The 13,114-nt window shown below is 25.2% G+C and overlaps 1 protein-coding gene across 4 annotated transcripts in view; it reads left to right on the top strand.

Moving 5' to 3' along the window:
• The window catches only part of LOC114125785 (metal cation symporter ZIP8-like), a 53,246-nt gene that overhangs the window by 9,673 nt on the left and 30,459 nt on the right, over positions 1-13,114 (top strand). For 3 of the 4 annotated variants that reach the window (XR_007604221.1, XM_027989558.2, XM_027989557.2), the window contains exons 2-7: positions 1,857-1,992; positions 2,056-2,228; positions 3,233-3,358; positions 3,449-3,568; positions 3,697-3,862; positions 4,367-4,551. Coding sequence is in view for 3 of the 4 variants with exons in the window: in XM_027989558.2 (XP_027845359.1) it covers positions 1,857-1,992; positions 2,056-2,228; positions 3,233-3,358; positions 3,449-3,568; positions 3,697-3,862; positions 4,367-4,551 (906 nt within the window). In the remaining variant the exon portion in view is untranslated. Of the gene's footprint in view, positions 1-1,856; positions 1,993-2,055; positions 2,229-3,232; positions 3,359-3,448; positions 3,569-3,696; positions 3,863-4,366; positions 4,552-6,391; positions 6,465-13,114 lie in introns of all 4 variants that reach the window. The other variant, XM_027989559.2, reaches the window with a different exon arrangement.

The raw sequence follows: 13,114 nt of genomic DNA, 5'->3' as shown, positions 1-13,114 counted from the left end.
TGCATATTATATTAATACTTGAGAAATATTGCTGTTTGTGTAGAAACCTATTTATTTACCTATTTATACTAATTATTGATGAGATATAACTTTTTGGATAAATACATGGTCAATAGTAGCAGACTATAGTGTGGTTACTGGTTACATAAGTAATGATATGCATATTAATATAGTATCTTGTTTTTATAATAATATATAAATATATAATTTTGTAATTTTCAATAATTAATTACCGATAACCTTCCGAAAATGTTGACACTTAACAAAAAGGCAACTAAATTCTGTATTGAGTTTGAAGATGGCGATTTAATATAATTTATACAAAGCAATTATACCATACTAATATTGACATTGCTACTCCCAATATTCTCATGGCACGATAAGTGAAGTGATATGATTGTCTAACTTATGGTTACTTACGGGTCATCAAAATTTGTCCACCTATTTAAGATTATAAAAACATAACTTAATTGTATTTTAAGAAGTCAATCACATATTCTTTTTTATAGAAATGAGAAAACAAACTTGTATTACGTACTTAATCTTTAATATTAATTTTAATTATAATATATATTAATTTCAATATCATAATGTAGACAAAAAACGAATTACATTACAAATAATATTCTTATCTTTAAATTTAATAGTAGGTCAATAATTACACCAATTTAGAAAATTTAATTTATCATTTTTTTTATGTTGCTTGTATGATATGATAAACTGAAACAACAAATCGATATGACGATATAACACAACCCTAAAGTAAGTACTTACCAATTACATACAATCATTATCGGTTAGATTAAGATTTATGGTTTTTTTTATATATATGACTCAGAATATTACGAATATCAATCAATATTTTTACTTCATAAGTATTACGTGACTGTTTGTCGATTGGACATATTAACTTGTTGTTATTTTAGAGGGGTTGGTTTTTCATTTTATCATTAGTTTTTTTAAGCATAAAGAAGGAATACTACGAAACAATTGTATACGAATGCTTGAGTTTTTGGGCACTTACTTATTAATAAAAAAAAAAATAACACCAAATTTAGATAATATTTTGTTGTGTTCACATTATACAGTTCAATCACTAATGTTAATTGCATGTTTATAATAAATATAGCTTATAGTGAAATCTCATATTTTATATATGTAGTTGTAAATCATCATTCTTATTACGACGTTTTATAAATAAACAGTTTTTATTTATTATTTATATCAGTAATTAGTTAGTTTGATTAGCTCAAGTGCTAAACGTGATTGAAAAATACCAATGTTTGAGTATATATTTTTTAAAGATAAGGAAAAATCAATCTTGAATATTAATATACTTGACTGTATGATTGATGTTTCCGTACACCAATACTTCTTTGGTAGTAATATTGTCTAATGTAATTATTTGATGTTTACATAATAAATTAATAAATATAATAAAACAAATAGGTATACAATGTACATGTAATCATGTTTCACATACGATTTAAAAACTAAAAACTTTGCATATATAATCTACTCTAATTATATTGCATAACATAGCCCAATAAAATTAATAAATTAACTGGCATTTCTAAATGGTGATCCTCTGATTGAATTTGAAAAATAGGTATAGGAATAATATATGTAGTCCAACGAGATCATTTTTAGAGTTGAATGTAATATAATATTATTCAAAATGGCTATTTATGGATTAATATTTTATTCGCTTTCTTCAATACCTATTTTACTATAGGTATTCTAACTCATTTATGTATATTTTAATCTGAAAATCGATTTTATTTTGAAGAATCATTGACATGAAATAATTTTGTATTGTATACGTTTTAAAATATTAATCATATTTTCATTTTCAGTGTGATAATGCATCTAGACCAAATGCATGTACGATTGAGTTCATTAGTTATGAAGAAAATTATCCGATCAAAGCAATGGCATCTCCAGATAACCAAATGCCGGTATTGCAACCTAGAAAGTCCACGAATGCTGAAGGTAAGTAAAATCGTAGTTTTTTTAAACATAATACTGTACGGCGGTAATTAAATTGTTTTATAGCTTGGATTGGAGGTTTAGTGTCAGTTGGCATCATAAGTTTATCGGGGCTCGTTGGCGCAATATTTTGGCCACTACTCAACGACCCGAATCGAAAGAAAACTGTTATGAGAATTCTTTTGGGTTTAGCCACAGGGTCATTATCAAGTTCAGCTGTATTCCAACTTCTTCCTGAAGTATGTGTTTTTAAAATATCAATATCGTATTATATTAATGTAAATAGATTTAAATATATATGTTATAATAAACTTAATGTATACAATTGTATATATAAATTAACAAACACTTATGCTGTGAGAATACAGATCTTCAATTTTATGGGTAATTTCTGATAGGATCTAGCTTGGCAATTTAGAAAGTCAAAAGGAAAAAAATCCTTGTATTTTTCTCAGTTTTAAAAAAAAAAAACTTTGAAAAAAGGGAATAAACCAGTTTTTGACAAAATGATTAACTGTTTACTTAAAATATTCACTAAAAATAAATATTAGAATTTATTCGATTTTAACAAACGATTATGTAATCATTAATAATGTTAGTATAATTTCTGATTATTCGCAGAAATACACTTTTCAAATATGTCAGGAAACTTAAATATCTAAGTCACTTTAACTAAATTGAATTATTCTTCGATTTTTGAACATAATATATTTTAAAATAAAGTTGACGTTTATAGCTAGTAATATAGAATTATATTTTAATGTATCGTTATTTAATGTTAATCACTAAAAATAATCATTAACCAAATTTATTTTTCACTAACGCATTATGTTCATTTATTATTATCACTAATATGAATTGAAAGATCAATAATTTATGATTTATAAAAACTCGTAGATTGGGTAGAGACGTAGAGTAATTAAATTATGATTTTTTCCACATTTATGGATAACTTCGGAAAATCTATCTATTATCAGGCATAGTTTTGTTGCAAAGTAATTATATTAAACCTATATAGTATATAACCTATATGGCTATATATATAAATAAATAATATGTATTAAAAATTAAAATATATGTGTATAATAGGTGCATATAATAATACTAATTATTAACTACTAATAAGTAATTTGCCACTAGGTATTAATGTGTATATTGATAATTTTACATGTTGATGTGATTTGAAAAATGATGTAACTATAGATTATGGAATAATTAATTTTGTTTTAACGAAATTTTTCAGGCGTTCAAAATAGCAGAGTCGTTTCCCGACTTTAGACACACGGCTCTTATAATGTGGTTGAGCCTGTGGGGATTATATATGATCGAAACATTAGCCGGCATCATTTTCTACAAAGAAGAAAAAAAGGTACAAGTATGGTTTATAATTTCGATTCATATACTTAGTTTCTTTTTTCTTTTGATTTATACGGTTTATACAATATTATGAGGTTTATAGGTCGGCATTGACGAACTATCGCCGTCACTTCAGCTCAATAATGGCAATGGAACAGAAATGAAACAAATATCACACGGTCACGGTCACAGTCACAGTCACAAATTAACAAATAAATCTATGGCAAGTGCATATGGATGAGTAAAACGCAAAGTTCTTATTCGCGAATTCGTGATGATTGTATACAAACAATTTCGTTTGTATAAAATAATATTATATTGTTTTGTAAATAAATAAATTCGTCTGTTTAGGATGATAAGAGCCCGATTTCGACGTTAGCTCTATTGGTTCTATTTGGCGACAGTCTACATAACATAATCGATGGTATGTCGATTGGTGCTGCGTTCTCAGAAAATGTCACCACCGGCATATCCATATCGGTTGCAATTGCTTGCGAGGAATTCCCACATGAAATCGGTAAGCACACACTTTGTATCCACAATATTAAGTCCAACATATAACTACGCATATTACAAAGTTTCGTTTCACTCAACCATTCATCTACAGCATTGAGTTTCATAAAAAAAAATAAAAATACTGTTTTCTTAAATGTAAGATACTCGACGACAGTTAAAACGATATTACACAAAAGAAAATATTTTCTATAATTTCCACCTTTCGATAAATTGTGTTATGACTATTATAAGATTCTAACAAGCATTAGACAACTGTAAGCCTGTAAAAATAATATTCTGCATGTTGTGCAATGTTTACCGTTATCAATCTATAAAATTGTCGTTAAATCGCTAAACGAAGGTTTCAGTGTAATTTTCACTGCATCTAAGGGTATTTTTCAAAAAATAATCATACATTAAATTGGCATAATTGTCGATTCGCTCAAAACCCAAAACATGAAAAATTATAATTTGCGCTGTTACATAATATTGTTTATTATTATAATATAAGTGTATTAATTTTTAGGAGATTTTGCTATACTTATTCAGTCCGGCATGTCATTCCGTCGTGCTTTGTCATTTAATTTCCTGTCGGCTTGTACAGCGTTTATAGGTTTGGTAATTGGTATTTGTTTGGGAAATATGGAATATTCTGGGTTTGTATTCTCTTTCGCCGGTGGACTGTTCCTGTTTATTACGTTAACGCATTTGGTAAGTCAATACATTATTTCGTAAATCATTATCCTAAATATTAAATTGAATTCGATACGTCTAACGTCTAAAACTTCACCCCAATTTAAATAAACCACAGTAAGTATTATAATTATTCCAAACATTTTTGTATGCTAAGAAAAAATATGTTTTTACAACAAATTAATTTAAATTAATTATTTTAGTTGTTTTATTATTCAATTTCAATACTCTCTTGGGAAATAATTCTCAAAAACTCTACTTATAAAAACAAAACAATATTATGTTGATCCAATTTACATAAATAATATTTTCATTTATGAACACGTAATGATTAATCAATAACTATTTACTAACATATAATTTAATTATTGTAGTTTCAAACATATAAAATGTTTTAAATACATCGGTACATTGTATAGATAGTATTGAATATGTGTTGTGTAATTGCCTACTACAAATAGCTATAGGAGTAATGTGCTGACAAATTCATAGAAAACACTTTTATAATATTTTTGTTTACATTTTTAGTACTCAATATGATATTTTCATATTAATATTATATAATATATGTAATAATTTAAATTCTAAAAAGAGGTTAGATTTTTTAATAGTTATCTACAAGTAGTGGTAGTCATACGAATGAACTCAATTTTCAATTACTTTATTAAATCTTAAGAAATAATAATTTTCAGTTATTAAAGTAACGTTACTCATTTAATTTTTTATAATGTTAGTAGAAAAATTCTGTTTTTATGGCATATTACTAAATATTTGTTTTATTTTAAAATTTTTGGTAATATAAAATTAGGTTACATGAAAAATATTGAAAATGTATTGAAACATCTCTAAATATTGTTCAACTTTTATTTTTTTTAATACATTTCAATTCTTAATTGCATTAGATCTCTTGAAAAATAAAAATTGTTATTATATTACATATTAAATCAACATAATACAGTATTTATATAATATTAGTAATGTTGTTTTAATCCAAACTGAATTTTACTTAAACATATTAATTTATATTATATTTTTACGTGCATGGATTTTTAAAAATTCGTTTAATCATTGAATTTCATGAGAGATTATTAGCCTAATTAAATATTAAATAATTTAAGTAATTCAATAGTCAGAAATTAAAATTTTATAATAATAATAATAAAAAAATAGTTACTTTTGTTAAGCTTGGGTTGAAAACGCCATTGACGATGTTATTATATTAAATTCATGGTATGTACAAAATTTAACTACCCTAAATATTATTAAATTCCAGCTGAGTTCGAAAGCAGTCTGCAGGCATGTTTGCATTCTACCTACACATGTATTTACGTTCCTCGATAGGAACTAGTGTAACTTAACTGATTTTATAATATACTCAATCAGAGTAAAATTAATAATGACACCGAGGTATTAAACCTTTATATTTTCACCATATAATTCAATGAAACAAAGCATCAATTCATTACCTTTTTTATAAGATAAATTTTAAATAAACCGCTTAACAAAGACTCAATAATCACTAAAATAAATTTAACTATAAATATGTCAAGATTAAAAAAGAAATGTATTGCTTATTTTTTATTATAAGTTAAATAATAATAATTGTCTACATTTATTGAATTATAATAAATTGTATAGAAAATCAAAATCATTATTTAATTACATATAATAATTATTACTAACGATAACCATTATTTAATTAGAGATAATAATAAATATTTATTAGTTTGGAAAAATTCTAGTTTAGTTTTTAAAAAAGATTACATTTTTAAAATCAATTTTATTCGTTGTTCTGAATCTGTTTAACAAAATATATTAAACGTGGATTACACTGGGTTCGTGAGCTTATTTGTTACAGGCCGTGGTTATTGCGACTTTGTTTTGATTGCTATAAACTGTAAACTATTCTACTTTTTACATTATTATAACGTGTAAGTATATTTATTTTCTCATTCATATACCTACCTAGCTACTAAGTACTGAATGATAACTTCAATAATACTGCACTATATTATATATTTTAATTAAATAAATATATAATTTGTTATTTTAGTGTATGTCGTTGTAGAATATCAATTTTAAAATAAAACTTAACTAACCTTTAACCTTTAACCTAAAATACATTATCAGGAGTTATAAGTTTGTTTCTTTGAGTAGATAGTTTAATGGGGATTTGGTTTTAGTTGTGAAACTTTCTATGGTGCATCTTGAGCTAACGCAAACACTGAAACACACATTGATTATATTTTATACTTAAATTATCAACCATATTTCATAAATTTATTGCCACAATAAGAATTGCAAAATGCAAGTAAAATGGCTGTATAATATGCAAAGCCGTAACTGGAAATAAATTTCAAAGGTGGGTGAAGGGTCAAACATTTTTTACTTTTAAAATATAAAACCTTATGAATTTCATTACAGAAAAATACAAATCGTTATTCTAGAAATAATTAGGTACTAAATTTTACGAAATAACGTTTTATACAGACGCAATCAACTGATTATCTTATACTAGTAACATTTTTCTATTTTTTTGAAAGATTAAATTATGATGTCTTTTGGATCCACGTTGATACTTTTATGAACACTTAATAGAAACAGGCAATTTAATTGTGGTTTTTTAGTAGTATTTCGTTTGTTACTTAATTCTGTGTATTAGGCGTTTATGTTGAAATTGGCGGTGTAACCAATTAACGTGTTTAACATAAAATCTTTATTTGGGAAAAAAAATCAGTATTATAGTTGCTTAATGAGTCATTGTCTGTAAATGGATGATATTTTTGAGGATTGGTTATCTATTTTCTATTTCATTCATTTTATTTATACAGTGCATTATATCTAATAAAGTTTGAATAAAAGTTATAACCCGTAGATGATATTGAGGTTTAATCACATATTTTTGGTATAAATAAGTTTTAAGAAGGAAACTGTTTAATGACTTGAAAACTTTCAGTTGTATAAAATTGCTATATGGAAATAGTCTTTTAAAGTAGTATTTTTTTTTATCTTTCTAAGATCACGGAATATCAAATACCTATACTTATTTTATGTAGAATTCCTATAAAAATTTATATTAATAACTTATCAAAAAAGGAGGGTACAGAAAACAAACGGCAATATAAACAATGTATTAAATATAATTAAACTATTTAATTAAGTATCATATCAAACTTTTTATCTGATTTTAATAATCAAAAATATAATTAATTAATTATTATACTATCAGCGTATTAATCTTAATGGGATGGATGACGAGTCTTAGAATAGGTATAAAATGTAACCCATTATATTTAGTCTTGGTTGCGGTGACTGTTGAAAAGCTGCTTTCTAACAAATACGTTGAAAGAAAAGAAAGTAGAATTTTCAATGCTTTTTAATTTAATAGCTCGTATTTGTTATGTACTTAAGTCCAAAACTTATATAGAGATGAATTGTTTTTCAAGTTTTTCAAAGTGACATATGAGGAAAAATCTGTCAAGTTCAAGATATGTTCTTTATTCGTAAATGATGTTGACCCATTGAAATGTCCAAAATCCAAAATCCATAAAAAATCTCCTCTTGGGTCTTGGTTTGAAGGTTATATTAGGTTATAAGGTTATATTTCTAATTGAAGCGTAATTTTCAAGTGATGAAAAATAATCAGTTTATATTGAGTAAAATTATAATCTTCAATTTTAGATTCTGAGCGGAGCGAGGAATGTACCTATTGGTTTTACAATGATGTTTATTTTTATTTTATTCTGTAAACACTTTTCTCCCCCTAAACTTGCTCAAAAGTACAAGTGTAGCATATTTTCTGAAAGGTAATGTTTTTGAGCTGGTACTTTAGAGAGGTCATTTTTCGATTTTCGAAATGATACTCGAAATAAAAGCGGTTAAAGGAGAAAAAATATACAACACCACGATTATGTAGATAATTTAAAATAATTACGGCTTTGTTTATCACCATAGAAACGAATAAAATTAAATAAAAAAATCCTCTCGTCCGCTCAGAATCGTTTTTTATCGAATGCAATCATATCGCATTCAAATCGAATACTTACAGTAAAATTATACTATCCTGTCCGAGGACCTACTTTTATTTTATTTGAACCACTCTTGAACTACATTAAAATACTGAACATATCAAAAAAATGTTTCAATTCTTGTGAACCACGGGTTATTTTATTTTTTTTGCTTCTCCTCTTCTCTTCTTGTGAAATATGGTTTTCTGTGTTTTCAAAAGAGATAAGTTTATATAATTCAAAAGTTAAAATATGTGTGTAAGATAATATTATAATTTCATGCTAATCTATAATTTTGAAGTACTGAACAAGGTCACAGTTTTTACTGAAAAGGTATATAATTATTTATTTTCTGAGTTTACACAATATTTTTAATTCCTGACCTTTCGGTAGTCAGCGAACTCCTGTATGCAGTAATACAATTTTATGTGTGGATTTCATTTTAACAAATAACATTGAAACTAATTGTGAATTAAGAGTATAGGACTTCATAAAATTTACTGTTTTGAGAGCTGTTTTAATTTAATTTAATTTAGTAATTATTCTTTTACTTGACAATATTTCTCAGAGTATCATACTACATAAGCCTTGATACTTAATACTATTTGTTTCAATTTTGTGACTGATTCTGCATGTCTACTAGTGTAGTAATTTTTACGCCATCAGTATAAATTGAGAAGAAGCCTGAAATTTTTAAACCAGCACTTAAGAAATAATTAGACAATACTGAAAACATTTTAGCACCTGCAGTTGTATGTTTCTCTAGTTTCAAGTGGTTCATAATTTTTTTTTAAATTTTTTCTTCATTCCAGTTCTCATACCAAAAATAGATAAGCAGCAGTACTTTATCAGAAATGTTAACCAACTCATTTAATTGCAGAGTATATATCTTTTATTTTTTTATTTAAAGTTGTCTATGAATATCATCATTCATTGTAGTCATGTGATTTGAAATGATATCATTAGAAAACATGAGTTGTTCACTTGTTCGTATTTTTTAAATAGTATTATCTCCTTAAAGTGTACGGCAGGCATTCACCATACAAGATATAATTAAGTCTTCTCCTATGGTGAAATTTTTATTTAATTAGCAATGCTAAACGTTATCAAAAATGATGTTTTAAGAGCCAACTCATTTCCAATTTCTGTATTTCGAATCATTGTCTTCTGAGCTTTCAATTCGCTTTCTTTTAAAAAAAAAATAAATCTAATGACTTACTCTGAAAGCGATGGTGTTTAGTTTCCAAATGCCTTTTAAGTTTTGCTGTAGCCATAATAAATCAAAATTTCCGATAAAATAATGCATTTCAGGCAATCATCTTTTGGTTAGGTATATGTGAATCCAAACACTATCATATTAACGATTTTTCGTTTTCTTCACGTTTACATCACTCATCGTTGATAGGTTTTCAGAGCTAGTATTTTTAGTAGGTTTAGATTTTTTTAGAAGAAATTAACTTATTTTGTTTACTCTTATCGGTAGTATTATTATTACAATAATATATTCAATAAATTATTATACACCACACATGCGCAATTGCAGACATTGCTAATGTTTTACGAGAATATAACGAGTTTCTTCGCAAGATACTAAGCTGTGACTCCAACTCGCGATAGTCGACTACATGTTTAAAAATAATCAACATTTATTAATATAATGTTGTCATCAATAAATAGGTATTAAAATAGGTAACAAGTTTGTTACATACATATTATTATACACCCAACTCCCAAGATACTTCTTGTACATAACAAAAATGAACAATTTATTATGGTTTTTATCAAAAATTTATAAACAATAAAAATAATATTATAATATTGTATTATTGTATTTGCGACATTGTCGAGCTATCGCTGTTGTTCTTGTCGTCATCGTTTTACAGGGAAAATTTATTAATACCCTTTTAAAATGCCTAAGAAAAATCCAAATATACCATTTAAATCAGGAGATTATTTTAAATAACCGCTTATAAAAATTAAAAGAGTACGTCTATAACAAATTGAATAATAGACACATATAATTTTGTTTTTATTATTGTTATTATTAAATGATTAATTGTTGTAGAAATTTAAATAAAATTTTCCAAGTCTATTCGGAATCACTGAGAATTAGGAACCCTTACAGTGTACTGCTGAACATAAGAAAAGCTTTTATAGACTGTTATTAATGTTGAATCTATTTTTGACATCCAACTAGTTTTAGAATTTTGATGTGATGTATCAACTTTAAAATTTTTTTTTCTTTTTGAAATATTTTTTTTAAAAATCTGGCTTATATTAGTTTGTTTATCTTTAACTTCACTTACAACTGTTTTAATACATATTCTACTTCGCTTAAATCATATGTTACTGATTGTAATATTTTTTGTAAAGATAATGTTAAAAAAATAGTGTGTTTGATGTCAATAAACTTATTAAAAATCAGTAATTGTAATGTTCTGATACAGAATAAGTGCTTTTGATGATCGTGTCTTGAAATAATTGAAGTTATTCTCAAGTTCTAATGATATAAGTTTTAACCAATTTTGATAAATGTATTCTTACAAATATACCAAATTTTTACTATCTGTCGAAAGTTTCCTAATTTTATATAAATAATCAGTGAATATTTAACGTACTTTCAGACGTTTCGTAAAATAAATATGGGTTTTCTACTTATGTTTCGAACATCAAAATTTAACACTTAAAATCAATAATGAATATTGGAAAATAATTCTATGGACTTTGGTTATGACAATATTATACGCTTTGCCATAATTGTTAGATTTTTAAATCATTAGGTGGTTTTTCTGTATCTAATGTCCTTATCTAAGTTCTGAATATACTTTTTATTTTACCTACTTTAAATTATTGTTTTAATGAAAATACAAGTATAGAAGTATACAAGTATAGATATCTACAGCTAAAACTATGCTAAAGGCACATAATAATCTAAGAAAAGTAGAATGACATTTTTCTAAATTTAGTTTGTGCACAACAGTGGATATTTTGCATTGTATACTATCTTTGTAAGTAAAGATACAATGTTATAACAATAGTTTTTTAACCTCTGTTAAAACCTTTCAAAATTTCAAACATAAAATTGTATAGTACTATAATACTTAAGAGTTTTTTACTGAAAATGAAAAAAATAATAAAGGTAAGAATAAAACCTTCTTTGACCTTTAATCAGTAGTGCTTATTGAGGAGTGTCAAATAATATATATAAAACAATGGTGGACTAGAAAATTATTTACAACATTCCGGTACACTTGTATTTTATTTCGAAACAATATACTCAACCTCTTTATATATTATTATGACGTCGTTGGTCTAAATTACTTGACCCTTCACTTATTTTTTATAACCGTTTACACGATTTTAATATTTGAATATTCCCTTGATTTTTTTCTTATGATAAATAAAAACAACTAGGTACGTAATCAATAATGAAAATGAAAATGTTAATTTTTGTATTCAGCGTTCGCACATAAGAAAGTATATTATTATTTTTATCTATGGTGTCTTATTGAATAACATTATTTCATCTTTTGCAGTGTAGTGGTTAAAGTATTACTTACTTCTCTATCAAAAGAATTTAAAATTTTCATATAACTTTTTTAAACTAAAGTTGAATATTATTTAAAGTTAATTTAAATATATAATTTATTCATTGACTTGAATAATGTTTAAAAAGTTTGATCAGTATAGTTTCCACTTTCCACTTTAAATATTCGTATCATTGCCCATTAGTAAAGAAGTTATTATATTATTCGTAGGAAATATCCAATATCAAATAATAATAAATTGTATTTGTTAATAAAGTTGATAAACTCAAATACCCACACTTAAATAAATTGATATAACTATTAACATTATTATGTATTATATGTGATTAAAGTTTTATAAAAATAATAAAACTTGATTTTACATGAGCAATGTTATTTATTGATAGATGTTTTATTGCAGGGATCTCCAACCTACAATAATTCATCGGTCGAAATTGGCCCTCAAACATATCTTAGATACCCTGCCCTTCAAATGAAAATGATAAATTTAAAAATATACATGTCACAGATCGTAATCGTATGAACTCCTCATCATGTTTCACATGTGGCTAGTATTATAACCTGTTTTATTAAGTGAATAAAAGAGTATAAAAATGAAATATTTTTAAAACTAGTTAGAAAAAATATATTTTATAGAACATAATAATATTAAAATGTTTAGTAAGTAAATAATACAATTGATGAAATTATAAAAAAAAAGATCTTTTTGTTAAAGCATAATTTAAAAGCAAGGTATCTATTAAAAGTTTTCTATGAATAGGTACTATAATAGATTTGATTATACATATATTTTTCATTGTAATAATAATTGATTAAAACACCTAACCCTGTAAGTTAACATCGTAGATATATTATATTATATTAGATGAAAATTGAAAACTTAGTATATAATAAATTATGGGTTTTTAATAATGTAATGTAGAATAAACTAAAACAAATTATATTATTTACCTGAAACTTATAAATATTAGGAATAAAAGTATTATTAAAAAAAAAAAACATTCAAGTTTGAGAAAAAGAAAAAGA

This window comes from Aphis gossypii, chromosome 2 (assembly GCF_020184175.1).
Source record: "Aphis gossypii isolate Hap1 chromosome 2, ASM2018417v2, whole genome shotgun sequence".
In the NCBI taxonomy this organism is placed as follows: domain Eukaryota; kingdom Metazoa; phylum Arthropoda; class Insecta; order Hemiptera; family Aphididae; genus Aphis; species Aphis gossypii.
This window is presented reverse-complemented; position numbering and strand designations above follow the sequence as displayed.